Genomic DNA, 16,539 nt, shown 5'->3' with positions numbered 1-16,539 from the left:
CTGCAACATTATTTTTTCGTTTTGTTTTTTTTAAAGACTCGAAAGGACTTGAAATTCAAAGTTTCAGACTTGTGACTTGACTCGGACTTTTACACCAGTGACTTGAGACTCGACTCTGACTTGCCTGACATTACTTGAGACTTGACTTGAGACTTGAGGATAAAGACTTGAGACTTACTTGAGACTTGCAAAACAATGACTTGGTCCCACCTCTGCTTCCTACAAGATGATAGTGTGCTCATGATGATGTCACTGGCCTCGAGTTTCAGCATCACACTTTGGAAATGTGACAGAAGCACATCTGAAAGCTGGTCTCTGGATGAGATCAGTGCAGCTGAAGACAATGAGGCAGAAACGTGTAATGGATGAAGAAGAGATGAGAACATTTCCCAGCAGGTGTTTGTGTGTCTCAGAGGAAACGCCACCTGAGCAAACGAGTGTGTAGATCTGTGCTTAAGTCCCTGCCAGGCTGGCACGCCGTGTCCTCGGGGCTCTGTCGGGTTTGTAAGGCCTCAGGTTAAAAAACAACCAAATCATATTCAGTGTTTCCTACGCTCATGTAACAGACGGGAAAATAAAAACAGAGGATAGGAAACAGAGAACTATAGGAGCTCAGGTACCACATCAGGTAATCTTACTGCATAAAACCTGGAGAGGAAACAGACGCCGAAGCACTTTGTGTCATCGTATCATCCCTCAGTTTGCCTCGACGGCTGATTGTGCTTTGGTGGCTTTTAAAGAAAGGAGGATAATGGAACTGTGTTTTTAATCTTCAGAAGCAGCAAAGACTCGATTAAACCTGCAAAACAACATTTCAGTAGTTGTTTAATTCATGTTTGTTTCTCTGTGTGGCAGAAAAACTGCAGCCACAGTCGATCTTTGTGTGAGATCTCATTGCTGGGGTTCATTTTTCATTGATTGTGCACACGAACGATTCATGCAAATACTCAGTTTGATGTCTTTGTCTTTTCCTCGGAGCTCAAAGCTTTCTGATTCTTCACCAAAGTCATTCACAGGAAAACTGATCCCTGCCTTCCAACCAGCAATGCACAGACCGTTCCTCTTGTCCTGTCGTTGATCCTTCAGTATATGTATGTAGTCTGGTGTCAGGCCGGATCCACGTGGGCCTGACGGGGAAACATAAACAGGTAGATTGAGCCAAATGCTAAAAACGATACGCCAGCCGTTGTTTAGTGACAGCTTTATTAAAAATCCGCTTGTGTAACTTAAAGCACAGATCCGTGTCCACAGGAGACCGAACACGAACGTAAAATCCCACCAAATGCATTTTGTGGATGCATCAGTAATTTAGCTCAGCTGTCCACAGTCTGCTCGTCGATGGTTTTCCTGTGATTGTTGTGTAAACACACACAGGACACACTGTCGGTTTGTTCTCACGTGGACTCTGCAGCCTTGGCTTTGAGCCTCCCAAGGAGAGGATAACAGCAGCGTGACAGATCCAGGACGAGCTGTTCTGTGCTGCTGTGGCAGGTAGTCTCTCAGCATTGTGATGTGGACGAGGTCACGGTCATTCTGTCCTATTACAGGCCTGTCGCTTGTTAATTAAAGAGATGGAAAGGAGAAGAATTACGGAGCGGTGGATGAAAAGCACGTGGACAGATGCGGCATGACGCTGCATGATTGTGTCTGATTCGCTTTAACGGTTAAACGCTGGGGGGGGGGGGGGCTGAGGTTCATAGTTGTAAGAACTGTTAGCAATGGCTGAGAGCAGGACGGCTTTAAATGTCAGTTAAATCAGGTTTGGACTCATTCATATTAATGCAGCGCGGATGTGAAATGTATTAAAAGTTGCGCCCGCAGACAAAGCTCGCCGCGCTGTGCCGACAGGTGCAGAGTTCACGCTTTGTTTTCTCCGGCTGAATATCATCTTCAGCCTGCTCCGTGGCCATTAGAGGCTGTCCGCCTGTCCCCGGCACACCTGTTGTGCTGTATCTGTTCAATGCCATAAACAGACTGTGGACAGCTTATTAAGGCAGCCGGCCATCGTCCTGATTCTCCCCCCGTGTCAAAAACAGGAGCTTCTCTCTCACTTCTCAGCACAGCTTTCCGCTCTTGTTCCTGACCTTCCTCCCGTCTCTCTTTTGTCATCAGGCCCAGTAATTGGCCCCTCTCCGGCCTCAAAGCTGTCTCCCTTCACATCCTTCCCGTTGTCTTCTCTTTAATGTCCTGAGGTGTGTTGTTTGGGTCGTGTGTTAGATTTCCTCTGGGAGCAGTACATGTCGCTGTAGCCTGGCTTGACCTCAAAAAGGGGACTAACAAGACGAGACGCGAGTGCTCGGCGCCTGACCCCCACGCTGCAGCCGTGTGAAGGCTTCCAGCACTTTGTCCACGCTGAGCCAACCTGGTACCGCAGGTTGTACCTAAACGTGTAAGCCTGACCCCACGGGGTATATTTAGCACCTGAGGGGAAAGGTGAGGTTTGATCACATTTAAAAGAAGCTTAAATACACATTTTTCAGCTAAACCCTGCTGGAGGGTTTTCTACAGCCATGTCTGTGTAATGTACAAACCCATGTAAGCACTAATTAACCTGCAGAGAAACAGTTAAATTCATCACATGCTTAAATCCCTGATGCTTTCCTTTAAATGCTCCTCGCGTCTGCACGGTCACTCAGGAGGTTTTTGTTTGTTTTGTGGTTTTTATTTTAAAATCAGAATATAAATTAAAAGTAAAATGAAAGATTCAGCAGTGTTAAAAACCTTTTCATTAAACCAGGAAGTTTCATAAATCCTAACCATGGTGTTTAGCTAATAATACACACGTAGCAAAGCCTGCTGTAGCAGTGGATGGTTAACAACCACAAACAGGCAGGTGAACGTCGTTAGCCATGTGTTAATCATGTGTGCAATCCATGAATCGGGCCTTCAGGAAGCTGACCTCAAAAGTGGGAGCAGTTAGTGGACTTCAAAATAAAAGCATAACAAGAGTGTGTTCTTCACCTTAGTGAGGCAGATGCTTCCCAGCTCCCTTACACCCACCACAAAATTAAAAATTAGCTCGCTATCAGGAACGTTAATTTAGCTGCAGATCATTCTACAAAAAGAAACATTATTTTATTACAAACATATAAACTGAATGGCAGCGTTTCTTCATTTCCTTCAAATCTTCTGTAGATATTTTTATGATGCCACCGCCCAGCGATAGTCTGAATGTGTGGCGTACCCCTGTGATGTCATCACCTCCAGCACCGTGGTAACCAACAGCTTTGCTCTGCACACTAATACAAACACAGGACCTATGGCCACTTCATTAGGTACTGGGGCGATCGTGGCTCAAGAGTTGGGAGTTCGCCTTGAAATCGGAAGGTTGCCGGTTCGAGCCCCGGCTTGGACAGTCTCGGTCGTTGTGTCCTTGGGCAAGACACTTCACCCGTTGCCTACTGGTGGTGGTCAGAGGGCCCGGTGGCGCCAGTGTCCGGCAGCCTCGCCTCTGTCAGTGCGCCCCAGGGTGGCTGTGGCTACAATGTAGCTGCCATCACCAGTGTGTGAATGTGTGGATGACTGGATGTGTAAAGCGCTTTGGGGTCCTTAGGCACTAGTAAAGCGCTATATAAATACAGACCGTTTACCTTGCGGTACCAGGTTGGCTCAGACTGCACAAAGTGCTGGAAGCCTTCAGAAGGGCTGCTGCACGTCCGTGATGTGAACATGCCAAAGATGCTCAGCTGGGCTGAGATCTGTGAGGCGGTTTGTTATCCTGCTGGAAGCATCCATCACAGGATGGTACACTGTGGTCATAATAAACTCCACCCTCTCAATGTTTCTGAGCAGGTAATATTTTCCATCTTCTGTTGCCCAGTTTTCATGGGTCTCTCTGAGATGTAGCCTCAGTTTCCTGTTCTTAGCACCCAGTCTGGTCTCCTGCTGACCCAGCTTGTCTTCTTCGAGCTTAAACCATGCTCAGAGCTGCCTGGCCATTCACCTCTGACCTTTGACCTCGCCGAGGGGCCGACCTCCATAAGTGAATGACATACGACCATGACATGGTTGTGCAGTGAAAAGCTGCCACGTCTGAAGTCACTTAAATCAGCTTTCTTGCCCTGATGCAGTTCTGTCAGCTGTACAGATCCACTGTTCCCACTGGTACCAGTCAGTCATGTCTCTGCAGTCAGAGGCTTCTTTGGCCACAGTGTCAGCATCGGGGTAACAAAACAGTAAAGTTACTCACGAGTAGGGATGGGTACCGGTGTCCAGTGCCATGATGGCACCGGTTCTGACATAAACGGTAGTAACCAGACCGAAAAGCAGCGCACATTTCGGTGCTTTTTTTCCCTGAGCTGTGATACACTTCTAGCCAATCATTTTACGTTTCCCAGGATAGTAGGCGGGGCCAGGTACGTACGTTCTGTTAGAGCAGAGCTACAGATTAAAAATGCCCAAGGCAAAGCGGTCAAAGTCTGGCTGTACTTCACAGCAAAAGATGCAAACTCAGCAGCAACAAGTGCTTTAAGCTGATACTGTGATACTGTCAAAGGAGGTAACACCTCGAATCCGATGAAACACCTGGCGACGCATAGCGTTTTTTTTTTAAAGCCGAAAAATGCGCCGTATTTGATAGCTTGCTGCGAGACCTCACACCGAGCACATCTACTGCGGGTGTGGTGCCTGTTATCGGACCCGGAGTTAGCAACATCCCCCAAAAACCCGAAGAGGAGAGTCCTGGCCCCTAGCCCTGCCAGTGTAGCAGAAATGATGAGGATGATGATGCAGCAGCAGCCGTTCTTCTCTGCGTGAGTAGCTTAATGTTGTTCGTGTGTAATTTACGTTGAGTAGGCTAACCACGTTATTACATTAATGCATGTAAGGTGAACTAGCAAACATCATCATAGCTACATGCAGCTGTCTTCTTGTTTGATGGCAGATACTCCCTTCACCCTGGCCAAAAAGGCTAAAATGACCAAAGAAAAAGTGGAAAACAGTTAAACATGAGAGGTTTTTGGACAAAGTTTGTGTTCTCCATTCTTTAAGCACCGGCACCGTTTCAAAAGTACCGGTTTGGCACCGGTATCGGATAAAACCTAAACGATACCCATCCCTACTCACGAGTGACAATAGTGTCACTGAACGAAGGATCCGATCAGGTCAGTTTATGAATGATGGTTACAAACTCAGTCTCTCCTGGTCCTTCTGTCCTGCAGAGCGTGAGCGTTGGGTCAAACGTGGTTAGATACACAATACTCAGCTGTAAGAAAGCACCTCCTCAAAGTGAGTAATGGGACCTGTGAGTGTGCAGTAGCTTAGCATCAAAGCTGCTGAGTGTGTGTGTGTGAGCTTTACTCAGAAAGACTGCTGCCATGTTATTAATAAGGCATAGCTGGGTACAGACAGCTAACAGACTTATCAATATTACAGCTCAATCAGTCAGACACAGGAGAATCATGATTCTATCCAATGAATATTTAATGGCTGTAAGCACGTTTGAACTCTTATTCTTTCAGCTGAAGATGAGACATGAGAACAGGATTTAAACTGCTGTGTTAGGATGGTGCAGGTTAGTCTGCAGAACAGGAAATACTGAGGGAATATTATCCATATTATATTATCCATATTTATGGAAAGACTTCTGCTCACAGAGAGCTTTGAGCCATCCTCCAGGGCCTGTGGACAATCCTCAGAGGAGCTGATTGGTTAGCAGGTGGTGATGTCATAGCTGTTGAACGTAACCTGCTGCAGCACAGGTTAGGGCTGTAATATGAGTTGCTACGGCAACAGGTCATGGTTGGAAGTAAACCGCCTCCAGGATAAAGTTACCTGGAAAAGCCTGGAAAATGCTGCTCTGTAGGATGAGCCTGTGGTGTGGTAGAAGTAGCTGTAGTAGTCGTAGTAGCAGTGCTGCTGTGGTGTGTTGCAGTGATGGCTATGTGACCTTCCCAGTATCTGCTGGTGGGATGCAGCTGTTCTTATGACACCTTCTGTTTTCATAACCTCACGACTGTTTCCTTCCTATTACCTGCAAGTTTCTCTTCTCCCCAGTTCACCCACTGTGTTTGTCTCTCCCCTGTTGCCCTGAAAAGTCTGTGTCTGTTCTGTTGGATCTCCTGTTCCAGTTCATTACCCAACCTCCCTTCACAATGACCCCCGCGTCCTTCCCGAGCCTGTGGCCAGTCTGAGAGCCAGCCACTGCGGTCCAGTCTTTTACTTACTGGACAATGGTAAGAGGAGGGGTGTTTCATGGATCTCAGCCTCTTCGTGGACACCTGCTTGGAATTTCTGTCTTTCTTTGTTTGTTTGTGTCGTTGTTTTGGGAGAGGGAATAATTAGGCTGCTGTGTGATGTTGCACCTGCACGCTAACGCTGCTTCCACACTGTGAGCAACACTATCAGCAGGGCGCCAGACGTTTACTGACTAATGTTGAAGCACAGGTATCAATATAACATATTCAGCCTTTAAATAAAACCTCGTGCTCACTGACCAATGGGGACACAGTAAATTCATAACAACGAATCATATTTCTTTGGCTAGCACAAATGTTGTATATATAATAGAAGCTGTAGACGGTAGTTAAACAGCAGCAGGTGCACAGGTGGAGGAGGCTCCTCCGTCACCTGTGGTGGGTCATGGGTCAGTTCAGCATGAAGCATCTGCAGTCGAGAACTAATAAAACCAAGCAGCAGCATCACTGTGTGAAAAGTGCGGTCGAAGCCTCTCGCAGCACGTGTGAAGCCTGCAGTGCAAACAGGCTTACAGGACTCCAGACTGTGGCTGCTCTTCAGTGTGCTCCATGCTGTGTGTGTGTGTGTGTGTGTGTGTGTGTGTGTGTGTGTGTGTGTGTGTGTGTGTGTGTGTGTGTGGAGGGCGGGTCCAGACCTCGGGTTCTTCATCACCCTGCAATGCTGCTGAGGCAGATGGGCTGCAGCTGCAGCACCGGCGCTTCAGCCTGTCTGACATCAATCATCGCGCCTTCGCCGGAAGCTCACATCTAAACACAAACATGCTCCCGTACCTGGCGATGGCGCTCGGGGTCTCTGTCTGTCTGCGTGTCAGTAAAGCTGCTGTCTTATCTTGCTGTGCTCTTGGCTAACATTCATCACTGCTGTCTCTGACTAACTGCATGGAGCCCTCTCTGATGAATAAGCCCTCAGCTTGCTTTGGATGTTCAGAAGTTAGTTTTTCAGAGGTTTAGTCCTGTGTTAGCCTCGTTTGGGATGTCAGCACTCTGCACATTACTGTAACCTGGACACAACCTGGCTCTTGTCACCTTGATCGGTGACAAGAGCAGCAGGATGGTTAGAGAAGACAGATGAGCACGGGCCTGACGAGCCACAGGAAGTACGATGGACGCTGCAGTTATGTCTCTCAGAGGTATCTGTGTTGTCTCTGTGCTCGCCGTCCGTGTGGACAGATAAGACGTTACCTGCTGAGAGCCGGTGCAGGCGAGAAAAACAGGCTGATAAATATGTAAATGCTGCAAATGCAGCGACCTGCAGGGTCACAACAACAACTCTAAAGATCCACCTGCTGCTGGATAACAAGAAGGCTCCATTCTGCTGTGAATCCTGGAGTAATGAGCAGAGTGCTGAGGTCAGCGATGAGGCTGGTCCGACATCAGTTACTGTCACACGTGTGTTTTAAAACACTGTGTGCATGAGAACAATGCAGAACACACGTGAACGCGTGACATCGCCACTTTCCGTCTCTGTGGTTAAAACCAAAGGTGCTGAATTCCAGTGGGTGCAGTGCATGCTGGTTAATATTCATGTCACAGTGAGAGACCCTTCGGCTCCTCAGATCAGTCCCACCGGTTTATTTTGATTAAAATACATTTTATGATGTGTTAATGCAGCCGCTGAGCCATTAAACAGAGGAAGCATCTGTGAGCTACAGGTTCATTATGAGAACATAATTCCTGTCGTTGCATCTCCAACGCTGCACCTTTCGTGCGGTCGCAGCAGCATCTGGTGACTCTGGTTTATTATGAAGAGCGCACAAGCACTCGGCCCTCATCTGTTATCTCATTAGCAGCACTTATTCAAAAGTCCGTCGAGGTTCACGGAAGAAATGCAAACAAATGAATGACCGGAGATTCGGTGAGACCAGTGTTTCCCATCACACGCTCAGCCGCCGCGTCGGCCGTGCAGCAAACATGCTGAATGACATCTAGCAGGTGTTTCGTGCTTTTTTTCCTCGTGGTCATCAGCTGGATCGTGTCTTCTAAATCCCGCCTTCTTCCTGAGGGGAAACTGACACGTGACGCCTCGAGTTCGACCTTTGCAGTTCTCTCCTTACTGCAAAATGCTTGCAAAATGTGTATGTGGTTATTTTGGTTGCCTTCAGTGTCTGACTTAGTTTTTTTATGACACTTTGTGGTGTCACCCTGTTCATTTGTTGCTTCCACGTCAAATCCCAGGCCCACAGAGCGGACTTCATTATTCCAGGTGCAGACTTGAGGAGGAGAGTGATTAAAAACATCAGAATGAGTCTTTACACGTTAAGAGATGCAAAGAGAGCACCTGCTTCAAATGACTAATCACTGAGTAATCGCTCTGTCCACTCGAGACTTCCTGCCGTTGCGCTGACTCAGTATCACTGATCGTGCCGGCCTGGGATGACAGTGGAGCATGCTTTTTGAAAATATGCCTGCAAACATGCAAGTGCACCAGTTTGCATGTTCTTTGTTCATTTGGTTTCTTTTCAGTTTTTCCCCACTTTGGTTTGCCATCGTTTGAAGCAGACTACACCTCCTTTGTTTTCTTCTTCCATGATTTATTTTTTGTTCTATTTTATTTTGAAGGGATTAACTGGTGCTTTGTTTCCTATTCTTTTGTTTCAGTAAAGGGACCCGGCAGAAAGTTAAGTCTGCCAACAGATCTTAAGACTGATCTTGGTACGGTAGGCGAAAGCCAGCAGTTTTCACTTGATTTCCTTTGAGTTTCTGCTTTTCTCATGGTTTCTAGGCTTTTGTGTTGCATTAGTACTTTTGGATTTCACTCAAACTTTCCTCTTTCAGTTTCCTTGTTGCTCTGTCCGCCTGTTCAACCAGCCCATGAGACTGTCGGCCTAACGTGTTCGTCCATTTTGCCCGTCAGTGTGTTTTGATTTAAAGCGTCTGTGTTTGTTCCTTCTACATTTTGCAAGTGTTTACAAAGGTGATTTGTAGCTCATGCCCATATTTGAACTTGAGGCATTCTATCGCTTTACCATGATTGGACCATCCTCTGATTTATGCAACCTTTCCTCCATTGACAGGCTTTGCTCTGCGGTGCTGGATCACTTGCTACCTCGCTCATTGTAACTGGCCCATTTCTCTCTTAAACAGCCTTCCTTCCATTTTGACTGGACCCCCCCCCCCCCCCCCCCCCCCCCCCATACATCTAACTGCTGCACACACATGCAGATCTCAGGTTTCCCTCTGCAGCGCCACGCATGCTGTCGCCTCCCAGAACTTCTGCTTCTCTAACCCCCCCAAACGTGCCTCCTGATTTTTGACTTGCTGTTTGGTAAATGCTCCATCAGCAGGAAGGGTGAGGACAGAAACCCAAACTTTGAATGCAACACATTTAGTTTTGGTGTCGTCATCGAACATTGAAGAAAACAGTAGAGCTGCAAACGCTGAAGGTTTAAAATCCACAACAATAGAAACCTGTGTGACAGGAAGACGCTCGAGTCTATTGTGTTTGTGCCTTTGTGTGGATGATGTGTGTTTGTGCGCGTGTGATGAGGGGGTGGAGTGGGATGTGCACGTCAGCACAGTGTCGCGCTCTCAGCTGTAAACCAGTTTCCATCAGAACATTTCGAGGCAACGAAATGAACAAAATGTGAAGCCCGATCGCGGCGGCGTCAAACGCTCCGTGTTACCTGCAGTTTTTCAGTCCCCGCGCTGCCTCGTCAGTCCTGCTGTGAAACTGGGTGAGTGTTGCACGTGGACTGGGTGGCACCCTGGAGCTTTTCATCTTCACTTTGAAATTGAATCATTTTTGCAGCGACTGGCTGCACGGCAGAGCTCTCTGGGCGCCGGGGACGAACGATCGGAGAGGAGCGAGCGGGGAACGTTCGAGTGTTTGCACAAATGATCATGATATTGTTTATCTGCTCCACTCGTCTCCATGTATAAGACCTTCCACCAAAACACACATGGAAAGCTTCTGTCCTCCCACGGCAGCGACCACAGCTGCTGTTAATCTGCTGGGGGGGGTCACTGATGTACTCAGTGAGGATGAGAGCGTAGTGATATGTAAATAAATACAGGGTCAGTGTGTCCATATACTGATGTTTATTATCGCTGTGATGCCCACCTGTGAGCTCCGCCTTCATTATTTAATCGGCCCTTTGTGTACGTTGGAGAGCTGGAGTGTAACTGTGGCGTCTCTAGAGCTCCTCTGTGGTTTAAAAGTGTGCCGGCTTTCAATAAAATGCACACGAGTCAACACCACGAGAGCGCATGTTCGAGGGTATTGTTTCATTTCCATAGTGAAAAACGGGCCACGCACTAGTGTGGATCGGTACCAGTGCCGGCATATTGGGATCGATCCGGCCGCCTCTCGTGCCCGCTCACAAGTATGGCTGAACACAGAACGAGAGAAGGTCAGCCCGGCCTTTCTTTCCTTTGTGTCATTAACAGGGTCTGGCTCCAGCACAGTGCACGGACTCGTCCCCGAGGGGTAAAGAAATCACCGAGTGTGTTGGTATCAGCTCTGTCCGTAGATGAATTTGTAGCCCAGCCAATATAAGCGAGTGCTAATTTGACAGAATAAAGAGCAGAGCTTGTTTTCGTTCTTCACCTGCAGCTTTGGATGTCATAAAGCTTTCTGCTAAAAACAAGGTTTCCCCACAGTTCACTGAGATAAAAGCAACAAAGTGGAGATGAAACGAGCCTGTTTTATGTCACGTCACAGACTCGATGAAGCTGCACTCACAGTTTTACTCTGCATCTTCCTCCTCTGCCCCGGCATCCCCTCCTTGCACATACTTACTTCAAACCACTCTCCAGCCTCTGTCACTCACTCTCCCTTTTTCCCTCACTATCATCTTCCTAGTTGGCAATCAAATTTTCAGCATCAGCTTGCTCCTCTTACGCTGCAGAAATATTCATCTTCATCGGTCATCTAGTGTCAGCCTGCCTTTTTGCAGTCTAGTAGACAAAGCGTCTCCCGGCAGGGAAAAGCAGTTATCTCCTTGGAAAATCTCGTCCCTAATTTGAGGTTCCCTGCCCTGATTTTTATTTCACTTCCCATCAAACTAAATGACTTGTGAAGATGGATAATGCAGCAGTAAATCAGAATATGTTTAAAGTTGAATTACATCCCTCTTTCTGTTGTTTGCTAATGCTTTGCCGTTGTTACAGATCATGTCAATGGACATTGCACTAGCCCCACCTCCCAGCCCTGCTCGGCGGGGAAGCCTCGCATTCCGATGGGTCCCGAGGGGCCACGGCTTACCCGCAGAGGCCCTGGCCGACCGCCCTTCCGCAAGGCCCAGTCCGCTGCTTGCATGGAGATCTCTTTGCCTGTGTCCCACACTGAAGGTGTGTGCTTGTCCTCCCAACTCCCATCCCTAACCCTCTATAACAAACCCCCCTCCCAGCAAGTGCATGCCATCCTCTCACCCCAGGGTAAGTGGAGAAAGGCCTGACACATGGTCAACACAAGGCAAGCACATGCTAATGCAAGTTAGCAGCATGAAATCCAAAATCGGGGTGTGGTTCTGCAGAGAAGATGCTGCAGGGTAAACAGAGCAACACACAGTAAGAAAAAACAAACGCACACTTATACAGCTGCACGGTAAAATAACCAGACTGCATCTGCAGGAGCTGACAGTCACGTACCAGGACACCACTGTTGCATTACAGCATGCCAATCGCACTCGTGCAGCTTGCATTAGCATCAGCTTACAACATTCAGACTGCAGGTTCTGCTTCTTCTGAATGCAAGAACGAGTCCTTGCATTGTGTCCTTGACTCTGCTGCTTGTGTCGACGATGTTGCAGGCCTGAAGGTTGGTGATTCAGTGATTTAACCAGTTTTTACTTCTCCTGTGCCTTTCTGTCTTTCTTTCTTCCTTTCTTTCTTTCTTTCTTTCTTTCTTGCATTTTGTGCTCTGCACCGAAACAGCAGAAGGATCTGATGGTTTTCCTCATCATGCCACAGATTTATGATTATAACTCTATTTGCCTTTCTGTTTTTCTCGTCTCATAAATAACTTCTGGATGTTTTCTGAGATGAAAATGACAGCGCATATTAAACTTCATGTAGCGTTGCTACACTTATCGAGTTTTTATGAGCTATGAGCAAAGGGAATGCACACATCTACAAACACGGGTTATAAGTTTGTAGATGTTTGCAATTTCCTCAAACTGAAACCACCAGGACGTTTTTATTTTTACCTCTAATAACTCTTATCATCAGAAGGAGCACAGTTCAAGGAGGACAATAATACAAGAGCACCGCACGAGTTGACATTTTCATTAACAGACATGACATTTATTGTCTTTCCATTTGCGCTCGCTCTTATTCACACCCTCACTTTGATTTGCACCATTTAAAATGCGATGAACCCACAGAGGCTCCGTATTCCCAGTGATCAGTTTAGAAACATGAATGCAAACATATGCTTTTGTTTTTGAGTCTGGCTGTAATACGCTTCTGTGTGGTCATGTGTGTGCGTTTGTGGTTTTACAGCTGTTTTTATATCGTTGTCTGCTAATCTGAGTTAGAATAGGGAAACGGTTCAGTTTTATTTATGTAGCACCAAATCACAACAACAGTCACCTCGAGATGCTCTATGTTGTAATGTAAAGATCCTACAGTAATACAGAGAGAGTCACCAACAATCAGACAGCCCCCCCTCGTGGGGAGGATATACAGCCCTGTGTTTTAAATTTACAGCCCCCCCCTGTTCATCCCTCATACCAACTACAAATACACAATTTCATCGACTGTATTTTTCGGACCATAAGGCGCATTAGGCGAAACAAAACCGTCAGATAAGTCAAACTTTACTCTCCTCATTCTTCTGTGTTTATATTATGCTAACATAGCTGTGTCGCTAGCGATCACGTAGCACATCATTATATAGCAGCTAGCCCAACTTCAGTAACCCTACAAATGTCACTGCTGTTTAGTTTTCTGTCTTCATTTATGTTGGAAGTGATAGCAGAGCTGTACGTTTGAATTCTTTCAGAAATCTCTCAGCCAGAACATGCTATATCATGTTTAGCTAACTAGCGAGCTAACTTCCTGCTAACTTCTAAGTCTGTTAAATTTAATAAATTCTGTTTGCATGGATGTTAAACTTAATTGTTACACCTGGTAAAGCAGCAACGCTGATAATTTTATTAAAGATGAAAGAATTTAGACAGTTTTTAACTCTCAGTGATGCTGCAGTGTTTGTTTGACTTTGGGACCTGAAAATGACGGAGTTTAGGACCCAGATTCCTCCGTGAGGCTCCTGACTACAGTAGCTGTAATGCTCCAACAATCCATCACGCGGTGGCTTCGTAGCTTACCACAGTCGCACTAAAACATTTTTGACAGATTTGTGAGCGCCGTGTAGCACATAAAATCGGTTCAAGGTCAGTAAGCACGATCAGAATTCATAATTTGAGAAAATTAAAGGATTTTAAGTGCGCCTTATAGTGCGGAAAATACCGTATTAGCTCTAGATAATACAGGAGAATGATAATGGCAAGCTAAAGTGCCTTAAACGTGCATTGACCCTAATGGCCACCAGGGGGCGATACTTCCTAAGCCATTTATGCGTTCAGTCGCTCATTTGGAGACATCCAAGCAAGTCCACTTTGGAATTTTGGACTGAGTCAGGGATATAATCCAGGGCATGCTCATTGGCTGATCTTAGTCCCCCTCCCTCATTAAATCTGATTCCAAAACACCAGGAATGATAAAATGCTCATCTCGATGCCTCGTAATGGGACCCTACAAACCGCTGAATGACATCACAGCTGAGATGCTAATTTTAGTACAGAAGTGCAGATCCAGTCTTTGTGTTTCTTTTAGTCCATCTTCACTCTGAGACAGATTTTTTTTAGGTGGCCAAAATATTACTGAAATAGAAGCAGAACGTGAGATAACTGGGAAGATGTTTGTGGTGATCGACAGATGCAGACAGAGGTCGCCCCCCTGCTGGCTTTGGTGTTACATTTCACTTTCCTCTCAGAACATTTGAACTACGATTGGCTGAACGAGAACTGCTGCTTTAAGACAAACATAAAAGCCTTGATAATTCATTTTTCCTTATCTCCCCAAGACAGCATGACTATCTTAAAGACAAAATGAGAATGAATTTTTGACCTTTGTTGGATAAAGTTTTCCTTTCTTCTTTTACTCATCGCGTGACAAACGAGACGAAGGGAGAAAAACACATAAACGTCCTGTCAAGTGAAGACTTAAACTGCGATCCCAGCAGTATAATTTCGAGTTGCTGACCTCAGAAGTGACAGAGAAATGGCCTCATGCAGGATTAGCAACCACGTAATTACAGATTCTGTGTGAATTGTAACACTTAGTCTGTCACAGCCTGACAGACAACACTAATGCAGGGCGTCCATTTACTTTGAATAAACATAAAAAGTAGATGCAGATCGTTCGTTCTAACAGGACTCTGACTCTGTCCTGTCATATTAAAAGTTTTATGATCTTGCTTCAGTTGGAGAAGAGCAGCAGAAGTATCAGTGGGAGTGTCTGCGAGCTTCTTTGTCTCTGTGGTGATTCACAGGGTCGGGTTATATTCAGAAGGTGTTAAAAATAAACAACAGCAGCCTAAGAGCAGGTTCAGACCGGATGGCCGTCGGCCCCGAGGGTGGAGGAGTCGTCTAATGATGCAGGGTCTGATCTAAAGTGTGGAGCAGATTGCAGCAGCCTGTCACACAGCCCGTGTACATCAGTCACAGTGGGCCCAATCATCGTGTACACCTGATGAATCACTGGCTTTCTAAGTGCTGATGCACCACATAAACTCGTCCCTTGCAGAAAGTACACTCCTGCAAAGCTCCACTCGTGGTCCACTGATGGGTCGTGTTTGCTTAGACGCGGGCGCCGCCAGATTTACAGTCTCAGTCAGGTCACGACAAACTAATCTCTCCATAGGAGGCTCAACATTGTGACAGTTTCCCAAATGTCACAGTTATTGTAGCCAAACTGCACGAAACATTAGCACACCACAGTTTGGCAGATGATCACATTCAGCACACCGGGCTCTGCACGTCCAAAGGCTTCTACGCTGGGATCATCAACAGGCACTCTTAAGAACACGTGTCCGTTACTCCGGAGTACAGCTGACCCTTTTACAGCAATTCTGCAATTAAATTCATGCCGCCATCTTCACCGACCTCATTATACAACAGTGACCTGGAACCGAGAGGGAAGCAGTTTTTCATTAGCATAAGCTGAATGTTTTATTAAAGCCACGGTTGGGGCTCCAGCTGCATCACCAACCACACCGATGCAGATGATTCAAAGCTGCTGTGAAAATATGCATAAGAAACTGTTCAACAGACTTGTTGCGTAATTTTCCATGAAACTGTATACTAGCGTGGGCCCGTGGTGATTAGCATAGCCATGCCGGTTGCCTAGCTGCACCTGACTCGAGCGCAGCCCGATGCATTGAAACATTTTGCCCGGACCTTCTGTTTGCGTCAGGCTTTACTTCAAAATAAAGGCAGAAGCAAAGAAGCCATTCCAAGAGATTTAACACCAAATGGAAAGAAAACGTTGTTATTTTAGCTTTTTAAGTGTGTTAGAACGCTGCCTGAGCATCCACTAACACACCGAGTGTCCTTCTGCCTCTAATGATTTTGCAGCTGTCATGAAAGCGTCCAGAACACGAGGGTGGTTCTGCTGCAGGCCTGTGCACACGCAGGCTGTTGGAGGCGCAGAGCTTTGGGCTTCTCATTGCACTTTGTCATGTTTGTCTTAATGCATCTTATTTTATTTGACCTGGAATAACACAGCCTTCATGTGCTCTAAAGCACATGCTGTTTTTTACAGTGTGGAGACGGCTCCAGCTTTGCTTCTTGTGCTGCCCACTTAGAAAGTCCACTCAGTACACAGGATATTACATAACCTAATATTTGAGTTGCACTCGTGTTTCAGGGACCGTGATTCTGTGAAGTCTTTTAAACATTGTCCCAGGTTTTTAGAACAAAATAGGATACATGATAAATATGGATTTAAACAGAGCTGCAGACTGAAGGAGGACACCACAGTTAGCTTGGATGAGCCATATTCTCTAATTGTTTACACTGACTAACAGGACGCTGCAAGAAGGAGAAGAAGATAATAAAATGGGAAAAGAAGGTCTATACTGGCCTTAATGAGCACATTTTATACCTGAACAGTGGCTTTTCTCAGCACACTTGTTCCCTGTCTATCACCTACCTTTGGCACTGTTGTTTATCACTTGCACTGGGTACCACAGTGAAGAGCCAGCAGGCTCACCAGTATAATTAAAGGTCAACAAGCAGTGCGAGAAATTAGCCCGATGTTAATGAGATCTGCACGCAGGGCAAGGACACAGAGGAGGGAAATGGCAAGGGAAGCAAAGTCGGAGCGCAGTAAACATTTCCAT

At 46.4% G+C, this 16,539-nt stretch overlaps 1 protein-coding gene across 13 annotated transcripts in view; it reads left to right on the top strand.

The window, feature by feature from the left end:
- Positions 1-16,539, top strand: part of stxbp5l (syntaxin binding protein 5L) — a 128,678-nt gene that overhangs the window by 102,872 nt on the left and 9,267 nt on the right. For 4 of the 13 annotated variants that reach the window (XM_026145597.1, XM_026145599.1, XM_026145601.1 and 1 more), the window contains one exon: positions 11,304-11,483. The exons of 2 other annotated variants lie outside the window; for them this stretch is intronic. In XM_026145597.1, coding sequence (XP_026001382.1) covers positions 11,304-11,483 — 180 coding nt within the window. Of the gene's footprint in view, positions 1-6,035; positions 6,174-8,792; positions 8,847-11,303; positions 11,484-16,539 lie in introns of all 13 variants that reach the window. 7 more of the 13 variants (XM_026145595.1, XM_026145591.1, XM_026145594.1 and 4 more) reach the window with 4 other exon arrangements.

Source organism: Astatotilapia calliptera, chromosome 16 (assembly GCF_900246225.1).
Source record: "Astatotilapia calliptera chromosome 16, fAstCal1.2, whole genome shotgun sequence".
NCBI classification, from domain to species: domain Eukaryota; kingdom Metazoa; phylum Chordata; class Actinopteri; order Cichliformes; family Cichlidae; genus Astatotilapia; species Astatotilapia calliptera.
This window is presented reverse-complemented; position numbering and strand designations above follow the sequence as displayed.